General features: G+C 37.0%; 1 protein-coding gene across 1 annotated transcript in view; it reads left to right on the forward strand.

Moving 5' to 3' along the window:
* The window catches only part of L3MBTL3 (L3MBTL histone methyl-lysine binding protein 3), a 165,014-nt gene that overhangs the window by 36,312 nt on the left and 101,607 nt on the right, over positions 1–27,095 (forward strand). The window contains exons 11-12 of the mRNA XM_044675430.1: positions 10,447–10,538; positions 15,012–15,163. Of these exons, the coding sequence (XP_044531365.1) occupies positions 10,447–10,538; positions 15,012–15,163 (244 nt within the window). The remainder of the gene's footprint in view (positions 1–10,446; positions 10,539–15,011; positions 15,164–27,095) is intronic.

Raw genomic sequence — 27,095 nt, forward strand, 5'->3', positions numbered from 1 at the left:
AAAAGTAAGCAAGAAAATCCCTAAGATTCTTGTGGGAAAGAGGTGGGAAATAATAGTGGTAGTATAAGCAATATGGTGCAAAATTATTTGGGAAATGATGTAGGAGACTTGAATCTGGGCACGATAAGGTGAAAGCTGTCAGATCTGAGAATATTCCAGGTTCATTTGGGAGTCCTGAGGAATATGGGGGGGAATGGTAGCTGGATTACAGTATTGACATAGCTGAAAGAGATATTCAGCAAAGTTCTAGATAGTTGAAGTATCACACATTGCAATGTTGTAAGTGTTCTGGGCAAATTTTTTTATCACTGTTTCATAAAACAATTAAATTTTGATTTGTCCAGCTTTAGATAGGTTGACTTCTTAGGTCCTTTTGGGAATCTCAACTCAGCATGTCCAAAGCAGAACTAATTATCTTCCTCATCTTATATACCACCCCTGCCTTCATGTTTTTCTCCCTCGCTCCCCAAGTCCACACAGTCGCCACATCTTAGCAATTCTACCCTTGTAAAATCTCTCGCATATGGCCCTTCATCTGTCTATCACACTGCACTGGTTCAGACTTTCCTCCTCTCTGACCTGGAGTATTGAAGTAGCCTCCTAATTTATCTTTAGGCCTCTAGTCTCTCTTCTGTCTAATCCATATTTCACAGAATATTCCTAAAGAACACATCTGCCTTGTCACTTGAAAACCCATTCTTTTCGGCCCTTAAAGCCCTTCTAGTTTTAAATCTGGCTTCATTCTGCTCTCCAGATTGGTATTCTCCTTCATACACTTTCTTTTGCACTGTACCCTAACTGGCCTACTTGCTATCGCTCACATATTTCTTTATCTGTCTTCATGATTTTGCCAAAGGGAAAAACATGCCTGGAATACATGTATTCCTTCTTTCTACTTATTTGTAATCTTTAGCTTCATCCAAAGCTTAAATCAAAGACCATCTTCTATTGATAAAGGAAAGGTGTTCCTTTCACCACTATTTCCTAGTCCTGTCCCTAAATTGTCTTGTATATAATTTGCACATATTTCATATTTATTTACATGTTACACTGATCTCTTTGAATTATCGTAAGCTTCTTGAGGACAGAGAGTTTTTTTTTTTTATCTTTGTTATCTTCAGGGTTTAGCATAGTGACTGGCCCATAATAAATGCTTGTTGATTGATACACAGCCTCATTTTAGAATCATTTTAGAATTTCATTTCAGTATTTGAAAAGGTGAGATGAAATGGCTGGAAAAGATAAGTAAATTAAATTGCAGTTTAGCACTTAACCATGGAGCAGCAATTTCTTGAAAATAAAAAGAAAACACTCAGAGATTCCAAGTACTGTTGTCAGAAAGCAGTTCTTTGCTCACTGTTCCCAAGATTACCAACCTAGTAGGGGCTCTCATAGCTACCCACTCCAAATAGCAGGTACCCCCACGCATCCTGTCCCCATTCTCATACATCATATTGTCAGCATATTTCCTCCTTTAGAGGGTATTCAAGTTATTCTTCTGCTTAACAGTGATCAGCGGCTCTCTATTGCCTTTGACCAAGAGATAGTTTCCAAAAATTCTTAACATTTATATAGCACAGTGATTCCCCAGTGGGCGCCACCACCCCCTGGTGTGTGCTGCAGTGATCTAGGGGGGCGGTGATGTCCACAGGTGCATTTGGGGGTGGTGAATTACTGTAAGGAGGCAGTGATAGTATATGACAGGGGTGCTAAGTAATATTTTTTTCTGGAAAGGGGGCGGTAGGCCAAAAAAGTTGGGAACAACTGATACAGCACTTTAAGGTTTCCAAAATGGTTTACTATTATTATCTCACTTTCTCCTCACATCATTTCTGGGAGGTAGGTGCTATTATTATCCCCATTGGAAACAAAGGCACAGAGAGGTTCATTGACCTCCTCAGGGTCACATAGCTATAAGTGTCTGGAGCCAAAGCTGAGAGTACAAGACTTCCTGACTTTAAGCTCATTGCTCTAACATTGCCTCATCTAGTTGCCTCAAATGTTTGTATATAAATCAATTTATTAACTAATTGAAATGCATTAAAGAAGGTCATAACTTAATAAAACTTGACAGTGCTTTTAAAAAAATGAATCCTTTTGCAATACAAATTCATTACCTCTCATTTATCTGTTTTGTGAATTTTCCTTTTTAATTCTTATAAAGTGAGCACATTTCTATGAAAACCTTTTAGGACAACACAGTGCTTCCCTTTCACCTGCCTATTTCATGTAGTTTTTCTTTTTATATATATTTTTTATTTCTTTAAACATTGATATTTATTTTTAGAAAAGTTAACATGGTTACATAATTCATGCTCTTACTTTCCCCTTCACCCCCCCCAGCTTCTCCCCCCCCCACCCCCCATGACTGATACGTATTTCCACTGGTTTTAACATGTGTCATTGATCAAGACTTAGTTCCAAATTGTTGATAGTTGCATTGGTGTGGTCGTTTTGAGTCTAAATCCCCAATCATGTCCGCCACAACCCATGTGTTCAAGCAGTTGTTTTTCTTCTGTGTTTCCTCTCCTGTAGTTCTTCCTCTGAATGTGGGTAGCGTTCTTTACCATAAGTCCCTCAGAATTGTCCTGGGTCATTGCATTGCTGCCAATATAGGAGTCCTTTACATTCTATTTTACCACAGTGTGTTGGACTCTGTACAATGTTCTTCTGGTTCTGCTCCTTTCGCTCTGCATCAATTCCTGGAGGTCTTTCCAGTTCACATGGAATTCCTCCAGTTCTTTATTCCTTTGAGCACAACAGTATTCCATCACCAGCATATACCACAATTTGTTCAGCCATTCCCCAACTGAAGGGCATACCCTCATTTTCCAGTTTTTTGCCACCACAGAAAGCGTAGCTATAAGTATTTTCATACAAGTCTGTTTATCTATGATCTCTTTGGGGTACAAACCCAGCAATGGTATGGCTGGATCAAAGGGCAGGCAATCTTTTATAGCCCTTTGAGCATAGTTCCAAATTGCCAGCCAGAATGGTTGGATCAGTTCACAACTCCACCAGCAATGCATTAATGTCCCAGTTTTGCCACATCCCCTCCAACATTCATTACTCTCCCCTTCTTTCATTTTAGCCAATCTGCTAGGTGTGAGGTGATACCTCAGAGTTGTTTTGATTTGCATTTCTCTAATTATTAGAGATTTGGAACACTTTCTCATGTACTTATTGATACTTTTGATTTCTTTATCTGAAAATTGCCTATTCATGTCTCTTGCCCATTTATCAATTGGGGAATGGCTTGATTTTTTATACAATTGGTGTATATTTGAGTAATTAGACCCCTGTCAGAGTTTTTCGTTATAAAGATTTTTTCCCAGTTTGTTGTTTCCCTTCTGATTTTGGCTACATTGTTTTTTGTTTATACAAAAGCTTTTTAGTTTGATATAATCAAAATGATTTATTTTACATTTTGTAATTTTCTCTAACTCTTACTTGGTTTTAAAATCTTTCCTTTCCCAGAGATCTGACAAGTAAACTATTCTATGTTCACTTAACTTATTTATAGTATCCCCCTTTATATTCAAGTCATTTACCCATTGTGAATTTATCTTGGTGTAGGGTGTGAGATGTTGATCTAGACCTAATCTCTCCCATATTGTTTTCCCAAATTTCCCAGCAGTTTTTGTCAAATAATGGATTTTTGTCCCAAAAGTTGGGCTCTTTGGGTTTATCTTACACTGTCTTGCTGACTTCACTTACCCCAAGCAATCAATGGCTTTCTAATTGTTTAGATCCAGTTTTATTTGTTTGGAAAGTGTTTTGTAGTTGTTTTCATATAATTGCTGTGTTTGTTTTGGTAGATAGATTCCTAAGTATTTTATATTGTCTAGGGTGATTTTAAATGGTGTTTCTCTTTCTATTTCTTGCTGCTCTAATGTGTTGGAAATGTATAGAAATGCTGATGATTTATGTGCATTTATTTTGTATCCTGCCACTTTGCTAAAGTTGTTTATTTCTACAAGCTTCTTAGTTGATTCTCTAGGATTTTTTAAGTAGACCATCATATCATCTGCAAAGAGTGATAGCTTGGTCTCCTCACTGCCAATTTTGATACCTTAAATTTGTTTTTCTTCTCTAATTGCTACTGCTAGTGTTTCTAGTACAATGTTAAATAATAGAGGTGATAATGGGCATCCTTGTTTCACTCCTCATCTTATTGGTAAGGCTTCTAATTTATCCCCATTGCATAGGATGCTTGTTGATGGTTTTAGGTATATACTGTTTATTACTTTTAGGAAAGGTCCTTCTATTCCTATATTTACCAGGGTTTTCAATAGGAATGGGTGCTGTATTTTGTCAAAGGCTTTTTTTAGCATCTATTTAGATAATCATGTGATTTTTGTTTGTTAGATTGTTGATATGGTCAATTATGTGGATGGTTTTCCTAATGTTGAACCATCCTTGCATTCCTGGTATAAATCCCACCTGATCATGATGAATAACCCTTGTGATCACTTGCTGGAGTCTCTTTGCTAATATTCTATTTAAAATTTTTGCATCTATGTTCATTAGGGAAATTGGTCTGTAGTTTTCTTTCTCTGTTTTTGATCTACCTGGCTTTGGAATCAGTACCATATTTGTATCTTGAAAGGAATTTGCTTATTATATCAAATAATTTGTATAGTATTGGGATTAGTTGTTCTTTGAATGTCTGATAGAATTCACTTGTGAATCCATCAGGCCCTGGCGATTTTTTCTTAAGGTGTTCTTTGATTGCTTGTTCAATTTCTTTTTCTGATATGGAATTATTTAGGTATTCTATTTTTTCTGCTGTTAATCTAGGCAATTTGTATTTTTGTAAATATTCATCCGTATCTCCTAGATTGCTATATTTATTGCCATATAATTGGGTGAAATAGTTTTTAATGATTGCCTTAATTTCCCCTTCATTAGAGGTGAGGTCTCCCTTTTCATCTTTGATACTGTCAATTTGGTTTTCTTCTTTCCTTTTTTTATTAGATTGACCAATACTTTGTCTATTTTATCTACTTTTTTCAAAATACCAGCTTTTAGTCTTATTTATTAATTCAATAGTTCTTTTACTTTTGATTTTAATAATTTCTCCCTTGATTTTTAGTATTTTTAATTTAGTTTTCATCTGGGGATTTTTAATTTGCTCCCTTTCTAATTTTTTAAGTTTCATGCCCAATTCATTAATTTCTGACCTCCCTAATTTGTTAGTATATGCACTCAAGGATATAAATTTCCCCCTGTGTACTGCCTTGGCTGCATCCCACAGAGTTTGGTAGGATGTCTCATCATTGTCATTTTGTTCAATGAAATTGTTGATTGTTTCTATGATTTCTTCTTTGACTAGCTGGTTTGGAGAATTATATTATTTAATTTCCAATTAGTTTTTGATTTGCCTGTCCAGGTGCCCTTACTAATAATTATTTTTATTGCATTATGATCTGAGAAGGTTACATTTATTATTTTTGCTCTTTTACATTTGTTTGCAATGTTTCTATGCCCTATTACATGGTCAATCTTTGTGAATCTACCCTGTGCTGCTGAAAAGAAGGTGTATTCCTTTTTGTCCCTATTTATTTTTCTCCACATATCTATTAAATCTAATTTTTCTAGGGCTTCATTCATCTCTCTTATCTCTTTCTTATTTATTTTTTGGTTTGATTTATCTAGATCTGAAAGAGGAATATTTAGATTTCCCACTGGTATGATTTTTTTTTTAATTTTTAAACTCTTAACTTCTGTGTATTGACTTATAGGTGGAAGATTGGTAAGGGTAGGCAATGGGGGTCAAGTGACTTGCCCAGGGTCACACAGCTGGGAAGTGTCTGAGGCCGGATTTGAACCTAGGACCTCCTGTCTCTAGGCCTGGCTCTCAATCCACTGAGCTACCCAGCTGCCCTCTCCCACTGGTATGATTTTACTATCTCTTTCCTTCTTGAGATCTGCCAGTTTCTCCTTTACGAATCTGGTTGCTATGCCATTGGGTGCATACATATTGAGCAATGTTATTTCCTCATTGTCTATACTGCCATTAATTAGGATGTAATGACCTTCCCTGTCTTTTTTAATCATATCTATTTTTACTTTGGCTTTGTCAGAAATCATAATTGCCATTCCTGCCTTCTTTTTCTCATTTGAGGCCCAAAGGATTTTGCTCAAGCCCTTTACCTTAACTGTGTATGTCCACCTGCCTCATATGTGTTTCTTGTAGACAACATATGGCAGGCTTTTGATTTCTAATCCACTCTGCTATTTGCTTCCTTTTTATGGGCAAGTTCATCTCATTCACATTCAGTTATAATTATCAGTTGTGTATTCCCCAAGATTTTGGTATCCTATCCTAGATCTACCCCTTCTTACACTATTTCCTTTTTAACTAGTGGTTTGCTTTATGCCAGTAACCCTTGTCCCCTCCCTTGTTTTACTTCCCTTTCTACCCCCTCCCTTATTATTCCCATCTTTTTATTTTAAAGGCCTAATGAATACCTTCCCCCTTCTTCTCTCCTCCCTTTTTTGACCTCCCCCTCCCCTGCTCCCCTTGTTTTATCCCTTCTGACTTTCTCAGTAGGATTAGATAGAGTTTTATATCCCAATGGATAAAGCTACTCTTCCCTCTCAAGGTTAATTACACTGAGCGTAAGGTTTAACTATTACCTCTTAATCCTCTCTTCCTCTCCTTCTTGTAATAGTATTCATCCCTTCCCCTTCCCATGCCCTCTTTGTGTGTAATAGAATATCCTATTTTTCTTATTCATTCAAGTTTCTCTTGGTGTCCTCTACTATTCACCCCCCTCTTTCCCACCCCCATATCATCTTAGATCATTTAGTATTCCAACCTCTCCCTATGAATAATTCTTCTAATTACTATAATAGTGAATACTATAATAGCGAATAGAGTTCCTTACAAAGAATTATACATAATATTTCTCCACATAGGAATACCAATAATTAGATTATATTGAAGCCCTTAAAGAGGAAAATTTAAAAAATACAAGTTTTCTTTCTTTCCTCTCTGTTTCTTATTCACCTTTTCATGTTTCTCTTGATTTTCATGGTTGGTTATCGAACTTTCCATTTAGTCCTGGTGTTTTCTGTGCAAATACTTGGAAATCTTCTGTCATGTTGAATGCCCAAACTTTCCCCTGGCAGTATGTAGTCAGTTTTGATGGGTAGGTGATCCTTGGTTGTAGACCCAATTCTCTTGCCTTTCTGAATATCATATTCCAAGCCTTGTGGTCTTTTAGTGTGGAGGCTGCCAGATCCTGTGTGATCCTATTTGGTGCTCCTTAATATATGAATTGTCTCTTTATGGCTTCTTGTAAATTTTTTTTTCTTTTACTCAGAAGCTCTTGAATTTGGCTGTTATATTCCTGTGGGTTGTCTTTTCTGGGGCTATTGTAAAGGGTAATCTATGGATCCTTTCAATGTCTATATTGCCCTCCTGTTGTAGAACTTCAGGGCAATTTTGCTGAATAATTTCTTTTAGTATGGAGTCCAAATTTCTATTAATTTCTGCTTTTTCAGGAAGACCAATGATTCTCACATTGACTCTTCTAGACCTGTTTTCTTGGTCTGTCACTTTCTCATTGAGATATTTCATGTTTCCTTCTATTATATCAGTCTTTTGACTTTGTTTTATTTGTTCTTGCTGTCTTGAAATATCATTAGCTTCTAATTGCTTAATTCTAGCCTTTAGGGACTGGTTTTCGGCTATAATCTTTTGGTTTTCGTTTTCAGTCTGTTCATTTCTGGTCTTCAATTTACTTGCCTCATTTTCCAATTGTGAAATTCTGCCTTTTAAACTGTTATTTTCTTGCCAGATTTTGGTTTCCAATTTGCTTACCATTTTGTTTGATTTTGGGGCATCTTTCTCCAATTGGGAATTTCAGCCTTCTAATCTGTTAATTTCCTTTTGAGCCATTTCCCACTTCTCTCGCCAAATCTCTTCCATCTTTCTCATCATCTCAGATTTGAACTCTTCAATAGCTTGTGGCCAGTTTTCATTATTTTGGGAAGGTTTGGATATGATTACTTGTTTGTTCTCCTCTGCTGTTTGCTCTGTTGTCTGGATTTTATCTGTGTAAAAGTTGTTGAGTGTTACAGATTTCTTCTTGATGATCTTTCTCTTTTGGGGTTCTTGTCTCTGGCTTGCCATTGTTAGCCCTGTGTCCTCTCAGGTTTATCCTCACACTCAGGGTCTGTCTGTGTTCTTTAGGTTCCTTGGTTCTCAAGTCTAGTTTTTCTCAAGGTCAAGCCTCCTGGTGGTCCCCTTGCTTGTTCCTCTGCCCAAGGCTCCTTTAACAGTCTCAGGGAGCTGCTTCCACAGTCGTGCACCCCTCTGCACTGCCTGCACTCAGGATCCATGTCTGTGCTTGTGTCTGTGCCTGCACTCGTGCCTGCGCTCAGGGTCTGTGTTCAAAGTCCACGTGTTCTTTAGCCTCTTGGGGTCTTAAGTCTTGCTGTTCTCAGGAGCAGGCCCTGGTGACCCCAGGAAGCTGCCAAGGACTTAATGCATGCCCCAAACTTGCTCTAACTCTTGTGCGCTGGCTTTGGCACTGTAGGTGGTATGAGGTGGGGCAGGGGGTTGCTCAGCTCGCGTTTTAGTGAGAGCTGTTTCACCCCTTTATAGCATGGAAATGCCCCAATTCCACGTACCTCCAATGCTGCACCCTGTTGTGGGGTCCCTTCGTTCTTCTGGATTTGTTTTTATGTCCCCTTGAGGAATCCTATATGTTTCAGTTAGGAGAGGTTAAGCAGCTGCTTTTTACTCTGCCGCCATCTTAACCAGGAATAGACTGTGAAATCTCATATATTTTTTCTAATGGATTTTGCATTCTAAATGAGTGCCAACAGAGTTTTCCATTTTTAAATTCAGAGTTAGTATCTTCTTATCACTTAATGCCAAAAAGTTACTAAATGTTTTTGTTGAGGAATCTATCTGAAAATTATTGATAATTAGTTAATAGTCCCTTCCTCGTTACAAAAAAAAAGTGTGGAAGAATAATTGCACAAAGCTAAAATATATAATTTGGAAAAAGGAAAAAATCAAATGGAAGAAAGGTGAACTTTTTAGCAAAATTAATATTTGTACACGGGGAATCTTAAAATAGAAAAAATATTGGAGTTTCATTGTTTTTGATGAGGTTTTTTGTTGTTGTGTTATTAATGCTGCCTTATGAAAATTAATAAAAATAGAAATACCCACACTGGTAGGAAAAATAAAGTGAAATAGCCAGTTTCCTCTTTTAGGAAATGCTCACTTCAATGGCATTCAAACATTAATCCAAGAAACTTTACCCATGGCATTTAAGAAATACTTATATTGGATGTATTTTATAAGGTTCAAGCTAGCCACTCTTGCAGTAATAGACTATTAACATTAGTGGCTCAGTGAATAGCACTCTGGGTTTGTAACCAGAAAGAGAAAAGTTCACATCTGGTCTCAGATACTCACTAACTGTCAACCTGGGCAAGCCACTTAATCTCTCTCTGCCTCAGTTTCCTCATCCATAAAATGGGAATTACTGTAGCTTTGATCATCCAGGGTTAATAATAGAACTATAAAATGTGATATTTGTAAGGATTTGCAAACCTTGAAGTGCTGTGTAAATACTAGCTATTATTATTATAATTATTTTATTAAACTTTTTTTAGCATTCCACTAATTTCTCTTTTGAGCAAATTAAGTGCTTAACAGGGAGAAAACTGGTACCATACCGTGCATATATAGTAGGAACTAAATGATTGTTAAATGATAAACAATTTACCCTCACTACTATCTCTTACCCCTCAGCAAACCATAGGTCTTAATTTTTCCTCTTCGGTATGCTTTTGTTAATGAATTACTAATAGAACAAATGAAAAACTTGTAAAAATGACAACTAAACCTTTATCATATAACTTTTTTGTAGCTGTATAGGATGGGAAAAATACACTTGGAGCAAATATTAGTCTATATGTTTGGTTCTATTTGCTTTGTTTGGAAAACCCATAGTTTAACTGACTGTGTTATTTCATATTTTGATGCTAAAAATTCTGGTTGTATGTTTGTGGCTTGTAGTTTATTAAAGTAGAAAATAATTTTGGAAATAAGTGAAGTTTTGTTTTATTTTGTCTTGTTTTTAGAGAAGCGTTGTAGGTTTTAGGGGAGTCATATTAAAAATAACAATAGACTTGAAATCAAAAGAGACTAGGTCATTACTAGCTGAATGATAAAGGCAATTTACTTAATCTTTCTAGCCTCACTTTCCTGATATTTATAGTGAGCTTAATACCACCTGTAAACAATACTTTAATAAAAAGTATGGTTTTAAAGTTTCCCAAGTGATTTTTATGTATAATATCTGATTTGACCAAGTAAGGTATTATTATTATAATTATTGGCAAGTCAATCAAAGAAAATCTTAAACAAAATTTTATAAGATGAAATATATTTAATTTATCTTAACATATTTTCAGGGTATAAAGAAGAAGAGTTCAATTGGCAGACATACCTTAAGACATGCAAAGCACAAGCTGCTCCAAAGTCCTTATTTGAAAATCAAAATACTGTAAGTATCTGTCATTGTATCTTCTGAAGGAGAGCAACATGTGTTGTCTAGGATGAGATGCTCAGAATCATAGCAAAAAACTGACTTTTTTTTTTTTTGCTTAATGTTTAATATGAAGGATATAGCAGTTCTCTTTCTGAATAAACTTCTCTAGTTGTAATTATTCAGTTATAGTTTTATGTTGAAATGTGTACTAGAAGGCAATATAGCAAAAGTCCGTACCTTTTCTACTTACAAAATGTCTTCATTTATAGCATCCTATGTGCGTGCGCGCGCGCACACACACACACACACACACACACACACACACACACACACGAACAACAACTTAGGTTTACTGGGGTATCATTGTCCTTGAAGCTCTCATGTCATGTCAATATTAACTCTTGATATATTAATCGAGTTTTAATTACATATATGATCAATTCAAGATAACAGTGTGAGCAAGACAGTGAGGTTAGTGCTAGGAATACTAAGACAAACAAAATGGTTCTTGCCCTCCAGAAGTTTGCATTCTTCTGGGGATATAACTAATTGAGAGATGAGTCAGTACATGGTAATTTGAGGAGGAAGAGCACTCTGGTCACTGTTGGGGCCAGGAAAACCCTTGAGGAAAAAGTAGCACTTGGTTCAGCTAGAAGGAAGCTAAAAAGATTCAGAGAGGAAGGTGAAGATGGAGCTTGTTGCATATGTATAGAGTCAAGAAGATGGGTTAGTCAGTTTGGTTTGAACAGATTGCATGAAGAATGATTGTATGGGAATATAGTCTAGAATCTGTTTATAGAGAGCTTTAAATGTCCATTTGAGGCATTTGTGATTTATCTTAAGTTAATAGGGTGAAGATTCTGTCCTGGGAAGTGACACAGCCAGAATTTTTCCAGTGTCAGAAGCTATGTGGAATGTGGTTTGGAGAGGAGAAAATCTGGAAACAAAGAAGGAGACCAGTTCAAAAGCTGGAATAGCATTTGTGAGTGTTCAAAGTGGTTCAGATAGACACAAGCTGTTGTGGAAGTAGCAGTGATAAGACATGAGAGCAATAGATTAGGTAGAAGGATTGAGGGAAAGGAAAGAGTCAAAAAGAATTTCGAAGTCATGACTTGAGTGGCTAACTTGGTGGTAGTCTCAATAGTGATAGGGAGGTGAGGCAGATTTAGGTAGAAGATGATGGCTTCTATTTTGGTTGTGTTGGTAGTGTAAAAAAGACAGCCAGGTGGAGCTGTCCAGCTAACAGTTAGGTGGAAATAGTTTTCTAAAGAGAGTTGAGGGCTACTCCCTAAAACTGTAAGTTGCACCAAGAGTGCTATTCAGCATTTTTAGAAGCCGTTTCCCCATTGGGGTTTCTTTACACTGATGAAATCACAGGTCTAAACCCAGGAAGATTTGGATAGCCTCTGAATGGAGATATTTGTTGGACCAACGAGATCAGATGAAGTCATCAAAAGTGAATGTAGAGATAAAGAAGAAGAGAGTTTAAGATAGAGCTTCAGAGAACACTCATACTTAGGGTATGGGAAATGAACAACAAAGAAGTGATATTAAGCAGGTAGGAAGAGTCTAGAAGAGAGCACTCTCGTGGAAGCCAAAGGAAGAAAGAATATCTTGGAGAAGAGGATGATCTACATTATCAGTAGCTGCAAGGAGGTCAAGTAGAATTAAGACTAAAGTCACTAAGAATCTTCAAGAGAGTAGTTTCTGTCAAGTGATATGGTTGGAAGCCAAATTGTGATGATTACAAGTAAAAGTAGTACTTTTACTTGTAAAAAAAAGAGGCAGATTGTACATAGATCATGTATTCAAGGAATTTGTCTCTGAAGTGGAAAAAGAGATAGAAGATGATAGCTTGAGGGTCAAGTAAAAATATCTTGAGTATTGTGAAGACATTGACATTTTTATAGGCAGGGTGAAAGGGAAAGGAATAAATATATGTGGAAATGTTGAAGATGAATGAATGAGAAGGACTGAGGCCTCCACAGAAATGAAATGATGGCCTGAGGTAACAGGGAGGCGAGATAGATTTAGAGGTTATAATGAGAATAAAGAATCAGTTTAGGAGAAAAAGTAAGGATAGAAGTTCATGATCAGGCAGAGAAATTTGAGAGTTCAAGGTCACAGAAATAATGTAGTTATGAGTATCATAAGTATAATGAAGTTCAAATGAATGAGAGTTTAAGTACTACCTTCTCTGTGGTTGGGTGAGATGGAATGATAGTGTAGGTCATGGAGTCCTTGACCTAACTAAAGGAAAGAGCCTTTAGATGCTTATGTAGGAAAGAGAAAGTAAGAATCTCCTTTTACACTAGTTGGAAGTATGGTATGGTATATTGAAAAGATGACTGGACTCCTGGACTTTCATCTCTGCTCTGACAGTTACTATGTAGGTAACATTTATAACTCATTTAAGATCTATAAGCCCCAGTTTCTTTATCTATAAAAAAAATTCTTAGACAATCTGTTCTGTAGAGTCCTGTGTAAAAGAGCTTTGAGACTTTACCATAATATAAATTTGTCACTTATAGAGCCTATACTGGATAGATTGTTTAAAAAACTAGTTTTTTATCTTATTATTTAGGCCTTGGTGCTTTGTCACTTTAAGACTAATTAGCACTTTACATATAATCTAACATAAACTGAAGAGATTCAGTGTTTGCATTGAAATCAGGGTGGGTGAATGATTGAAATTGCTCAAAAAACTTCCTTACGTGTTTATAGTGATCTTCCCAATCTTTCATTGTCCCCTCACATACCCCCCCAACAGCCATTTTCTTGGCCAACATATGGTTCACTTTAAATAGTTCCTTAGGGATTTTTAAGAGCCATCAAGGAAACTATTAGCACTTTGCTAACATGATCCAACTCATGATAGACTGGTTAAAGTAGAGCCCTAAAGAAGGAAGAGAGGCATTTCTTGGTACTGCTGGAGGGAAGCCAGACTTGTATGTGAAGATTTTCACTGAGATCACAGCCTAATTGTTGAAATGTAAATCTGGCATAGACAGCAAACATTCTTAAACCACTGAAATCCTCTTAAGTAGGAAAACACCTATACTGGGAGCTACAGTACCATGCTTCCTGATCCCATTTTGGTCCCTTGCCTGTGAGTTTCAGCAGGGATTTTATTCATTGTCTTTCTAAATTTTTTTCGCTGTTTTCCTATGATTTAATGTATGCTTTTCACATAAGTGGTAACTTGCTCTCTTTGCCAAAATTATTCTGCTTTGCAACAGTCGAATATTTATGGGCAGAAATGTGCAATAAATAATTTTTTGACATAGTTTTTGTAATAAAGACTTAGGTAGAAATATTGCCAGTATAGCAGTAGAAGTACATCCAGCTTTAGCACCTAGTTCATCAATTCAGGTAGCATTACATGCTTACCAAAATATCATTAAAAATTGCTTTGTACATTTCAGCTTCTTTAATTCTTCATTATAGTTATAGTAAAAAAGATCATGAAATTTATAGCTAGAGGGGGCTTGAGAGATCAACTTCTCCAACTTATTGTGAGAATAAATATCTATTTTTGTATAATGAAATTAGAACCTGATGGCTAACTTTGTCATTTCTACAATGTTTGAACATTATTTTTTCCTAAGGCAGAGGAGAAGGAGAGAAAGGACTAAAGAATTATATAATTGTTACTCAGGTGTCAATTCTGCTATTAGAAAAGTAGAGAAGCCCTATTTCTTCCTTCCTTCCTTCTTTCCTTCCTTCCTTTCTCTCTCCCTCCTTCCCTTCCCCCTCCCTTCTTCTTTTCTTTCTTCCTTCCTTCTTTTCTTTGTTGTTTCTTTCTGCTACATTTTAATTTCACTGTACTGTTTTTCATGTTCCAAATGCTTAGTGTAGTTTGCTTCACATACACCTATTTTGAATGAATTTCTTATCTCATCAACCATTTGATACTAAAGCTGAAATATAGCAAGATACAGTCCCTTGAACATAGTAGATGTTTTATTTTTAATTACATTACATGAAATCTCTCATATTGGATTACAGTAATCATTTGCTGTCCCTCATATAAAAGTAGGCCACTGTCAATTGAGGGTATACTTCTTAGGGTTTTTATTATCAGTAATGATAATGGATTTGAACAGATGCTTTCTCGCTTGGGAATAGAAACTCCTAGTCAAATTCTGTAATCATGAAGCAGAACAATTAACTAGACTTTATGTGAAAGCAAGCCTACACCTTTGGTCTTACTAGTATCACATTCTTATCAACCAGACTTAAAAGTCACGAATGAAAAAAATGAATATATTTTAGTTCTTGGTACATCTGAAAGCTTTGGTTCATTGGCTGAGATACCTAGTTGAATCCTACACTAGGTTATTTTTTATTGGTGCTTCTTGAGAAGCAACCATACTATATGATGGGCACTAAGCAATAAATACATTAAATACATTGATTGTTGATGCTAGAAGTGGTCTGGATGTTCAGAGTATATTGATTGTTAATTAAATCTTTGTTTCTGAGTAGACAGTGATCCCATCAGGTTTTCGTGTGGGAATGAAACTTGAAGCTGTAGACAAAAAGAATCCTGCATTCATCTGTGTTGCTACAGTAACAGATATGGTGGACAATCGGTTTCTGGTGCATTTTGACAATTGGGATGAGAGCTATGACTATTGGTAAGGTGTTTTTTTCTCCTTTCTCCACTTCTATATTTTTCTTACTAGAAAATTACTTTAATCTTGCTTTTGTGCATAGCTTATTTATCTATCTCTTATAGCTGAATGCCATTGCTCCCTATTTATATTCTCTTGACACCTTAAAAACCCGTGAATGGCTATAGTCAGAAAGACTCTCCTTGCCCAGATTCCTTGAGTTACTTTTTTCTTCTTCTTTCCCTTCCCTTCTGTATCTCAACCACTATCTACAGTGACTCCTTTTCCCTTCTCCACTGAGCCCTTACTCCTTACATAACCCTAGGAGTAATCTTCAGTAGCATGGTTGGTGAAGAAAAGAGTTTCGATAAACATCTAGAGCAGTGGTGAACCTATGGCATGGGTGCCAAAGATGGCATGAAGAGTGCTCTCTGCGGGCATGCAGCCACCCCCCCATCCCCCTTAGTTTCTAGAAAGGCAGAGGGAATTGGGTGGAGCTACTCCCCTCCTCCTCTGCCCAGCAGCCAATGGGAGAGAAGAGGGGGTAAGGTGGGAAGCTCACAGGCAGCAGAGCTGGAGGGGAGCAGAGTGTTTGGGCCACTCCTCTCCCCTTCTGTATACTCACTGAGGACATTTCTTACTTCTCCCACCTCTTCACCCAGCAGCCCTTTCTCCCTCCCTCCCCTGTGTAGGGAAATAAAGGGGGATATGGCACTTGGTCTGGGGGGGTGGCCCATCACTCCATCTCTAAAAGGCCCACTATCACTGGTTAGGGCTTCTCCTCCCCTCCTCCTAGTTTATTGTCACTGGCTTTCCCATTCATTCAGCCAGTCAGTAAACATTTATTAAGCACCTACTTACTGTGTGCCAGGCACTGTGCTAAACATGAAGGATACAAAGAAAAGTAAAAAGTTCCTGTCCCCCAGGAGCTCACAGTCTCATGGGGGAGACAGTTTTTATCTATTTGTATCCCAAGTGCTGCCACTTGTTTCTTTGGCAAACAATGATCCCTGTCACCATCTCCCAGCTCCTCCAGAGGCCCCTTCCTCCTTGTCCCTCAGAGTTCTTGCCCTCACTCCTCAGGGATCTGGATAATTCTTCTATCTTGCTGGTGAACTTCTCTTCAGTCATTGGGGCATACCTCCGTGCTTTCTTTTGGAGGCAACGAGTAATTACTAACCAACAAATGAGGAAACCATTTGCTAAGTGCTTACTGTGTGCAAAGCACTGTCCTATAGAGGCTCTAGGAATACAAATGGACAAGACAGAGGGTTCTTTTTCTCAAGGAGCTCAGACTCCATTGTGGAAACCACTGCAAATCAAGATGTCAACTGGAGCTGGAAGGCAGGTGGTCCTTAGTGGGGCAGTAGCACATCTGACAGGGATGCCTCTTCTTTTATGGACAATGCCAAGAACTACAGGAGCAGGTACCAGGCTCTATCTCCACAGGAATTGCTTCCTGAGATGAGCTGAAGACAGTGTTATTGCTACTCCCAAGTGCCATTGGAACAGTTCAGGATTTGGGGTTGTTTCTCTCAGTGTCCAAGAAGAATGGGTGGGCAAGGAGGTGGTGCTCATTTGATTTGCCATATATATCTCCCTTTAGGAATTCTTGGAACCTTATTATTAAATACCTTATTAAGGTTCTACTATGTGTCTGGCACTATACTAGGTACTAGAAAGGGAATATCGTTAGTGAGCACTCGATAAATGATGATTGTCTTTTGTTTATTTGAATGGCAAATAAATAACATTAAATATAACAAGTAATATATTCAATAATTATTTTATTTAACCATTAAATAATAATTATGTAGTAAACTTTTTTTGAGGTAGAGAGGAAAATATTTATTTAAATTTTTTATTTTTTTAGAAAATATTTCCAGGGTTACATGATTCATGTTCTGACTCTCCCCTCCACCCCCCCCCACAACCCCACCCCCCACTCCCGTAGCCAATACGCATTTCCACTGGTTTTAACATGTGTCATCAATCGAGACCTATTTCCATATTATTGGTAGTTGCACTGGGGTGGTCCTTTAGAGTCTATATCCCAAATCATGTCCACATTGTAAGTGTTAAAATTAATGGTTTGGCTACATATATGAAAATTATAAATCTTTTATTTACAAAAGAGGTGAAAGTAGAAAAATACAAAAGGATAAAAAAGACATTAACCTATCTAACTAAATATTATTCCAGTGCTTTGTTCAGCCAGGACTTATTAACCTTCAATCAGAATTAAACTATCTTCAGAAGATAGGAAGGGAAAACCAGCTATACACCCACCCAAGAAAATGACCGGAGTTGAAGGTGACTCCTGAGGCCTACTTTCTTCTTTGAGCCAACCTTCTTCTTGAAGCCGACTTCCTTCTTGGAGTTCACTCTCTACTAGCCTTCTTCACCAGACTCCTTCATCAGCCTGCTTTCGTGGTTTTTATGGTGCCTGCCCCTTTTCAAAAGGGTGTCTTTTCATAAGGGCCAATCACAGCTTCCAAATTGTCTGAGTTCTCACCTTTGGAATCACACCTTTCTGAATGTGTAAATCTTAAATTTCTGGCTTGTTCTCACCTAGCATCAAGTAAGGTGTGAACTTACTAAGTGGCTTTCAAGCTTCTGTTGATTCAAAGTTATTGCAAACAAAAGTGTTAACTAAGCAGAGAGAACAAAGGATTCCCTTTTCACAAGTGTGAACTCAAAGAGAACCAAGAATTCCCTTTTACAGCATCAACCCATGTGTTGAAACAGTTGTTTTTCTTCTGTGTTTCCACTCCTGTAGTTCTTCCTCTGAATGTGGATAAAGTTCTTTTCCATAAATCCTTCAGAACTGTCCTGGGTCATTGCTAGTACAGAAGTCCATTACATTCGAGTCTACCACAGTGTATCAGTCTCTGTGTGCAATGTTCTTCTAGCTCTGCTCCTTTCACTCTGCATCAGTTCCTGGAGGTCTTTCCAGTTCACATGGAATTCCTCCAGTTCATTATTCCTTTGAGCACAATAGTATTCCTTCACCAGCAGATACCACAATGTTTTCAGCCATTCTCCAATAGAAGGGCATACCCTCGTTTTCCAGTTTTTTGCCACCACAAAAAGCGCTGCTATAAATATTTTTTGTAAAAGTCTCTTTCCCATGATCCCTTTGGGGTACAAACCCAACAATGGCATGACTGGGTCAAAGGACAGGCAGTCTTTTAGAGCTCTTTGGGCATAGTTCCAAATTGTCATCCAGAATGGTTGGATCAGTTCACAACTCCACCAGCAATGCACTAATGTCCCAATTTTGCACATCCCCTCCAACATTCATTACTCTCCCCTGTTGTCAGTTTAGCCAACCTGCTAAGTGTGAGGTGGTATCTCAGAGTTGTTTTGCTTTGCACATCTCTAATTATTAGAGACTTAGAACACTTTCTCATTTGCTTATTGATAGTTTTGATTTCTTTGTCTGAAAATTGCCTGTTCATGTCCCTTGTCCATTTATCAATTGGGGAATGGCTTGATTTTTTTATACAATTGATTTAGCTCCTTGTATATTTGAGTAATTAGACCTCTGTCAGAGTTTTTTGTTATAAAGATTTTTTTCCCAGTTTGTTGTTTACATTCCCATTTTGGTTACATTGCTTTTGCTTATATAAAAACTTCTTAATTTAGTGTAATCAAAATTATTTATTTTACATTTTTTAATTTTTTTCTATCTCTTGCTTGGTTTTAAAATCTTTCCTTTCCCAGAGATCTGACAAGTACTCTATTCTGTGTTCACCTAATTTACTTATAGTTTCCTTCTTTATATTCAAGTCATTTACCCACTCTGAATTTATCTTGGTGTAGGGAGTGAGATGTTGATCTAAACCTAATCTCTCCCATATTGTTTTCCAATTTCCTTAGCAGTTTTTGTCAAATAGTGGATTTTTGACCCAAAAGGTGGGCTCTTTGGGTTTATCATAGAGAGTCTTGTTGACATCACTTACCCCTAATCTATTCCACAGATCTTCCCTTCTGTCTCTTACCCAGTACCATATTGTTTTGATGAACACTGCTATAAGTATAGTTTAAGATCTGGTACTGCTAGGCCACCTTCCTTCATATGTTTTTTTTTTTCATTATTTCCCTTGATATTCTAGATCTTTTGTTCTTCCAAATGAGCTTCGTTATAGTTTTTTTCTAATTCTGTAAAAAAGTTTCTTGCTAGTTTGATAGTCATGGCACTAAATAAGTAAATTAATTTGGGTAGAATGGTCATTTTTATTATGTTAGCTCATCCTACCCATTCAATGTTTTTCCAGTTGTTTAGATCTAGTTTTAATTGTTTGGAAAGTATTTTGCAGTTGTGTTAATATAATTCCTGTTTTTGTTTTGGTAGATAGATTCCTAAGTATTTCATATTGTCTAGGGTGATTTTAAATGGAATTTCTCTTTCTAACTCTTCCTGCTGGGATGTGTTGGAAATATATAGAGCTAACGATTTATGTGCATTTATTTTGTATCCTGCAACTTTGCTAAAGTTGTTGATTATTTCTACAAGCTTCTTAGTTAATTCTCTAGGATTTTTTATTTTTATTTTTTTAAACCCTTAACTTCTGTGTATTGGCTCCTTGGTGGAAGAGTGGTAAGGGTGGGCAATGGGGGTCAAATTACTTGCCCAGGGTCACACACCTGGGAAGTGTCTGAAGCCGGATTTGAACCTAGGACCTCCTGTCTCAAGGCCTGACTCTCAATCCACTGAGCTACCCAGCTGCCCCCTCTCTAGGATTTTTTAAAAGTAGACCATCATATCATCTGCAAAGAGTGATAGCTTGGTCTCCTCATTGCCCATTTTGATACCTTCAATTTCTTTTTCTTCTCTAATTGCCTCTGCTAGTGTTTCTAGTACAATGTTAAATAATAGAGGTGATAATGGGCATCCTTGTTTCACTCCTGATCTTATTGGAAAGGTTTCTAATTTATTTCCATTGCATATGATGCTGTTGATGGTTTTAGATATATACTGTTTATTATTTTTAGGAAAGGCCCTTCTATTCCTATACTTTCTAGTGTTTTCCATAGGAATGGGTGTTGTATTTTGTCAAAGGCTTTTTCAGCATCTATTTAGATAATCATGTAATTTTTGTTTGTTACCTTGTTGATATGGTCAGTTATGTGGATGGTTTTCTTAATGTTGAACCATCCTTGCATTCCTGGTATAAATCATACCTGATCATGATGAATAACTCTTATGATCACTTGCTGGAGTCTTTTTTTGCTGGTTTTAAGATTTTTGCATCTATGTTCATTAGGGAGATTTGTCTATATTTTTTTCTCTGTTTTTGGTCAGCCTGGCTTTGGAATCATTACCATATTAGTGTCATAAAAGAAATTTGGTAGAACTCCTTTGCCTATTATGTCAAATAATTTGTATAGTATTGGAATTAGTTGTTCTTTGAATGTTTGATAGCATTCACTTGTGAATCCATCAGGCCCTGGTGATTTTTTCTTAGGGAGTTCTTTGACGGCTTATTCTTCTGCTGTTAATCTAGGCAATTTATATTTTTGTAAATATTCATCCCTATCACCTGGATTGCTATATTTATTGCCATATAATTGGGCAAAATAGTTTTTATTGATTGCCTTAATTTCCTCTCCATTAGAGGTGAGGTCTCCCTTTTTATCTTTGATACTGTTAATTTGGTTTGTTTCTTTCCTTTTTTTAATTAGATTTACCAGTAATCTATTTTATCTGTTTTTTCAAAGTACCAGCTTCTGGTCTTATTTATTATTTCAGTAGTTCTTTTACTTTCAATTTTATTAATTTCTCCTTTGATTTTTAGTATTTCTAATTTTCTTTTCCTCTGGAGATTTTTAATTTGTTCAGTTTCTAGTTTTTAAAGTTGCATGCCCAGTTTATTGACCTCTACCCTAGTGTTCTCAGAAACCTTAGTAGCACTATCCATCTTTGTGTCATTTGAATGCTGTGCACAACCAAAGCCAGTGTCTGGAAATCTATTTTATTTTATATACATTTCCATATTATCCATTTTTATTTGCAATAATCTCATTATCAATTTAATTTCTGATTTCTTACACCACCAGTTAATTTTGACCTTAATTGTATACAGCATACACTGTAGCAACCATCTCATTCTACATACATCATGTAACAACATAAGAGTAGCACTGGTATATGTGCCAGCATATCTAGTAAAGTTATATCCCATAAAGGTCTTATTGTTTTAAATTGTAACAACAACTTAACATATTTTGGTATACCACAAAACACCAGGTAAGGGAAAAAGTAAAACATCCTCCACATATAATAAACACACAGATCCACTATTTCCTCCATAATAGTTGTTACTAATATTGGAGTTCCACTAATAGTATTATTATAATAAGTAATAAGTCACAATGGAAAGAGGAAAGACTAATATCTAATACAAATGCAACAATATTCCTATAACAACACCAATTTACAATGAAACAGGATGACACAAACAGTAAAAAGCAAACAAAAAAAATAGAGAAAAACCCTTTCTCTGTGGCTATTTAAGCCTTGGTAGTAAATTAGCTGCACCCAGGGATTTTATGAATGAAGTGTGGTCAGGGAGTATGTCAGTTCTGAGTGGTTCACCACTCCCTTGGAACTTTCAGTCTACAGCCAGTGGCTATAACCCCTCATGGAATGTTTACTTCCCCTTAACTTCCAGTTTGTGTCTAACTCTCAGAGTTAACTTCCTGTCTTCCTGACTTAGCCACACTCTGTTACTGGTGCCAATTTAAAAGAAAATACTGGGAATAGAGGAATAACTAGATGCCAGACAAAACTGGGGACAGTCCCACACCTCACAAGGGAAGGACTAACAGGTAAACACTGGGAAACCAAATAAAGATGTGAAGTTTGGGAAATGACAGTTGGTCAGCTAACTGACAATCAGTCTGTCAGCCAGGGAAAGCCAGTGCTGTAGGCTACTTCAAGATGTGGGTTCTTAATGGCTAGAGGAGACAGGAAGTACAAACAAACTGAGTTTATTGATATTAAATAAGGGAAGTGGAAGAGAAGGGTTTACTACACTATGGAATAACCCAAATGATTTAATTAAACTAAGGTCTAAATTAAGCTAAACCTCTAACTAGAATAAGAGAGGCCTGGAGAGGTGGGCTTCTCACTACACTGGTCCAAGGTGCTCCAAGATGATCACATTTGTCACAGGAATCAGGAACAAGTCCGACACACAGCCAGTTAATCCACAAACACTCTAGGGCAGTGAAGAGCAAACTGTGTCCCTTGGGCCAGATGCAGTCCCTTGAAATGTTCTATCCGCCCCACATTATTCCTAATGTGACAAATACAATGAGTAGGATATAATACAATGAAACTTCAAAAGAGTTGCCTTAGAAACAGACTAACAGATGAGCATTTCTTTTCCTTTGGCCCCCTCTTTAAAAAGTTTGCCTATCATTGCTCTAGGGCAGGGGTCGGCAACATATGGCTCTTTCTGCAGGAGCCATAAAGTCAATTTTTTTTCAGGCGCTGTTACAGGAGCAGCACTGTGAGCACTGTATGGCTCTCACAAAATTACATTTTTAAAAATGTGTTGCTTATGGCTCTCACGGCCAAAAAGGTTGCCGACCCCTGCTCTAGGGAGTAAGGTAGATAAATCTGCTGTCCACCAGCAGATAACCAAGACCTTCCCTCTACCTAGGCCAGAATAGATAATTGATTGAAGTATCTTCTTCACAGTGATATTCCACTCTGTCAGCTCCTTGGATATTTGGCAAAGTTGAACCACACAGCCAAAACCTCCTTCCTTCAGCTTGGTCAAGCCATACTCTCTCTTCAAACCCTGGCTTCATTCCATTATGGAACTCTCAGGTCTTTAGAGACAGCCTGATAGCCTGGGTGCTAATTTCACTAAATATCTATACTCTTCCTCATAACAGCCCTCCCTAATTTGTTAATATATGCACTAAGTGATATAAATTTCCCCCTTAGTACTGCTTTGGCTGCATCCCATAGGTTTTGGTAAGAAGCCTCATTGTTGTCATTCTCTTCAATGAAATTATTGTTTCTATGATTTGTTCTTTAACTGACTTATTTCGGAGAATCATATTATTTAGTTTCCAATTAGTTTTTGGTATGCCTCTCTATGTATCATTGCTAATAACTATTTTTATTGCATTATGATCTGATAAAGTTGCATTTATTATTTCTGCTTTTTTGCATTTGTTTGACATGTTTCTATGCCCTAGTACATGGTCAATCTTTGTCAGTGTTCCATGTGCTGCTGAGAAGAAGGTATATTCCTTTTTGTCCCTATTTATTTTTCTCCATGTATCTATTAACTTTAATTTTTCTAAGATTTCATTTACCTCTCTTATCTCTTTCTTATTTTTTTTTCGTTTGATTTATCTAGTTCTGATAAGGGAAGCTTCAGGTCTCCTAGTAGTATAGTTTTATTATCTATTTCCTCCTTGAGCTCTGCCAGTTTCTCCTTTAGAAATTTAGATGCTATACTATTTGGTGCATACATGTTGAGTACTGCTATTTCTTCATTGTTTATACTGCCTTTTATCAGGATGTAATTACCTTCCCCATCTCTTTTAACCAGATGTATTTTTACTTTGGCTCTGTCAGAAATCATGATTGCAACTCCTGCCTTCTTTTTCTCAGTTGAAGCCCAATTGCTCCAGCCTTTTATTTTTACTCTATGTGGATTTCTTGTAGACAACATATGGTAGGATTTTGTTTTCTAATCCACTCTGCTATTTGCATCCATTTTATGGGCAAGACCATCCCATTCACATTCAGAGTTATAATTATCAACTCTGTATTCCCCAACATTTTGATTCCCTGACCTTGTCCTGCCCTTTCTTCATTCACTATTTCCTTCTATACCAGCATTTTGTTTTTAATCAGTTTCCCTAATTCCCTCCCTTATTTTACTTCCCTTTCTCCCTCCTCCCTTCTTATTTTCCCCTCTTATTGTTCCTTACCGTCTTTTTAAGCTACACCCCACCCCACCCCCCTCTTCCTCCCTAGTATTGCTTCCCTCCTTACCAGTCTGTTTGTTACCCTTCTGCTTTTCTATAGGGGTGAATCAATTCTCTGCCCCAATGGATCTGTGATTGTTCTTCCCTCTTTAAGTGAATTTCAATGCACTTAAGAATTAAGTATTTCCTTTCTCCAATCAGTTTACCCTTCTATTGTATTGGTCTTCCCCCCCTTGATTGCCCCACAGACTTCTTTATGAAATATAAATATACTCCATTTTGTCTGTTTTCCCATTTTTCTTAATATTATCACCTTTTTTTTACCTCTAGTTTTACACACACACACACACACACACACACACACACACACACACACACACACACACACACACATATCTTGACATTTCATCCTATACAGTTTGTCCCTGTTCCCTCTAAGTATGCTTCTTCTAGCTACCCTGTTGATAATAACAATTTTTAAGAGTTATCAATATCTTCTTTTCTTATAGGGATATGCCAATTGAACTTATTGGGTCCCTTAAAGAAAAGTTTTTTTGTTTTTTTTCCTGTTCTCTTAATTACCTTACAGTAATTCTCTTGAGTTCTGTGTTTGGGCAGCAAACTCTGTTTAAGTCCCATTTTTTTTTCTTTTTGAATGATTGGACGTCTTCAATTTTATTGAATAACCATATTTTCCCCTGCAAGAATATAGTTAGTTTTTCTAGATAGTTAATTCATGGTTGTAGATACAGTTCTCATGCTTTCCAGAATATTATTATTCTCTGCCTTTTGATCCTTCAATGTAGATGCAGCCAGATCCTGTGTTATCCTATCTGTGGTTCCCTGGCATCTGAGTGACTTCTTCTTATCAGCTTGTAATATTTTTCCCTTTGTCTGGTACTTTTTGAATTTGGCTATAATATTCTTGGAAGTTGTCAGTTGTAGGAGGTGATCTGAGGATTCTTTCAATTTCCACTATTCCCTTTTGTTCGAAAATGTCAGGACAGTTTTTTTGTATAATTTCCTGTAGGATGATGTTCAGGCTTTTTCTTTTGTCATGATGTTCTGGTAGACCAGTAATTCTTAAATTGTAACTTTGAGATCTGTTTTCCAGATCTGTGGTTATGTCAATGAGGTATTTCATATTTTCCTCAAATTTTTCATTTTTTAAATTTTGTTTTATTTATTCTTTCTGCCTTGTGAAGTCATTTGCTTCTAGTTGTTGAATTCTAATTTTTAAAGACTGAATTTCATCCCTGGCGTTTTGGTCATCCTTCTCCTTCTGGCCTGATTTTCTTTGTAGATCATCTTTCACCTTCTTTGCTTCGCTTTTCAGTTGGTCAATTTTGGCTTTTAAGACATTATTTTCTTGTTTTAGATCATGTATTTCCTTGTCTTCAGCCTCTATTGATTGTTTTCTGAGTTCTTGAGTTATTTGAATTTTGAGTTCTTTAGTTAATTGAATTTTAAGTTCTTCCAAAGTCTGTGTCCATTTTACTGAAGTTTCTATAATTTTTCTTGGTGTTCCTTTATCTTCTTCTGATCCATTTGCTTTTTGTTCAATTTCTGTATAGAAGCTTTTGATTGTGGTTTCTTTTTCCTTTTTCTTTTGTTTATTCATATTTTTTCCTTCTTTCTCTCCTGTAATTGGATTACAGTCTTGGTCCTTTGATAGTTTTTTTATCTGTGGGTTTGGGCTATTCAGTCCTGGGAGGGCTTCTTCTCTGTTTTGTTGATTAATTAAGTTAGTGGAACCTGAGGCCAGATTTTCCCCAGTTGGTGGTAAAAGCTAAAGAAGTGAATTTGGCTACTTTCATTGTAGTCTGTGGGGGAGGGGTTTTGGAGCTTCCCTGCCCTCTGAAGACTTCTTGTCTGCTATATTGTTAGGATTAAGCCAGATGAGATTGATCTGTACAGCTCCAATTATCCTGAGTTCATATTTTCTCCAGCTGGTGGTAAAAGCTAGAGAAGTGAATTTGACTTCTTTCACTGTAGTCTGTGGGGGAGGGGTGTTGGAGCTTCCCTGCACTCTGAGGACTTCTCCGCTGCATTGATAGGATTAAGCCTGGTGGAGTTGATCTGCACAGCTCAAAGTGCCCTGAGATCAAAACCTGGAGAGAAAGGGGTAGGGAGGGCAGCACAAGATGGAGGGTATGTTCTCTGGATTTCTCCCCCAGCAGCCTCCCTGCTGTCCATGATCAGAGCCTTGCATTTGGCACAGCTGTGCCAGAGAGGCATTCCTCAGACTAGCACCCTAGCCTACCCAGAGATTCCAGGATCTGCTGGAGACTCAGCACATTAGGTGGAAGCCGGATCTGGGATCTTCCTCCTTTCTTTCCCCTCCCCTCAGTTCCAAGAATTCAGGCTTTTTTTCTCCCCACATACCTATTAAGTTGGGTTCAGCTTGAGGATCCCCCAGCTCCATTCTGTTGTCAGATTTGGTTTTCTGTTCCCTTGGAGCCTTTGATTGGTGGTGAAAGGCTTTACAGAGGTCTAGAGCCTTCTTTTTTTTTTAATGACCATTAGGCTTTTAGCTACAAGTCTGCAGTGCTGGAAAGAATAGTATTTTAGTTTGCCCACTTAGCCTCATTTTCAAAAATTGATAGAAGGGTAATTTGACTTTTCCCTTTTTTGTAAAGTTGATTTTAATGCAAAATAAAGTGAAATTGAAAAAGAAAAAAATTATCGAACAAAGAATTTTGATCTGTTTATTTGATTGTAAGATGCTTATTTCCATTAAATTTTTTAAAAAAGGGGGTAGGGCTATTTAGTAGCCTAGTGGATAGAGTGCCAGGCCTGGAGTTGGGAGGACCTGGTAAAACTGGCCTCAGACACTTCCTAGATGTGTGATCCTGTGCAACTTAATCCCAATTGCCCAGCCCTTACAGCTCTTCTGCTAAAAGAAAAGATAAGTTTTAAAAAAAAATAAAATCCTTGAAAGCATTCATTCCACATGCTATCCACTTTAGTTTTCTATTTCTTGGGTAAAAAATTG

Source organism: Gracilinanus agilis, chromosome 4 (genome assembly GCF_016433145.1).
Source record: "Gracilinanus agilis isolate LMUSP501 chromosome 4, AgileGrace, whole genome shotgun sequence".
In the NCBI taxonomy this organism is placed as follows: Eukaryota; Metazoa; Chordata; class Mammalia; order Didelphimorphia; family Didelphidae; genus Gracilinanus; species Gracilinanus agilis.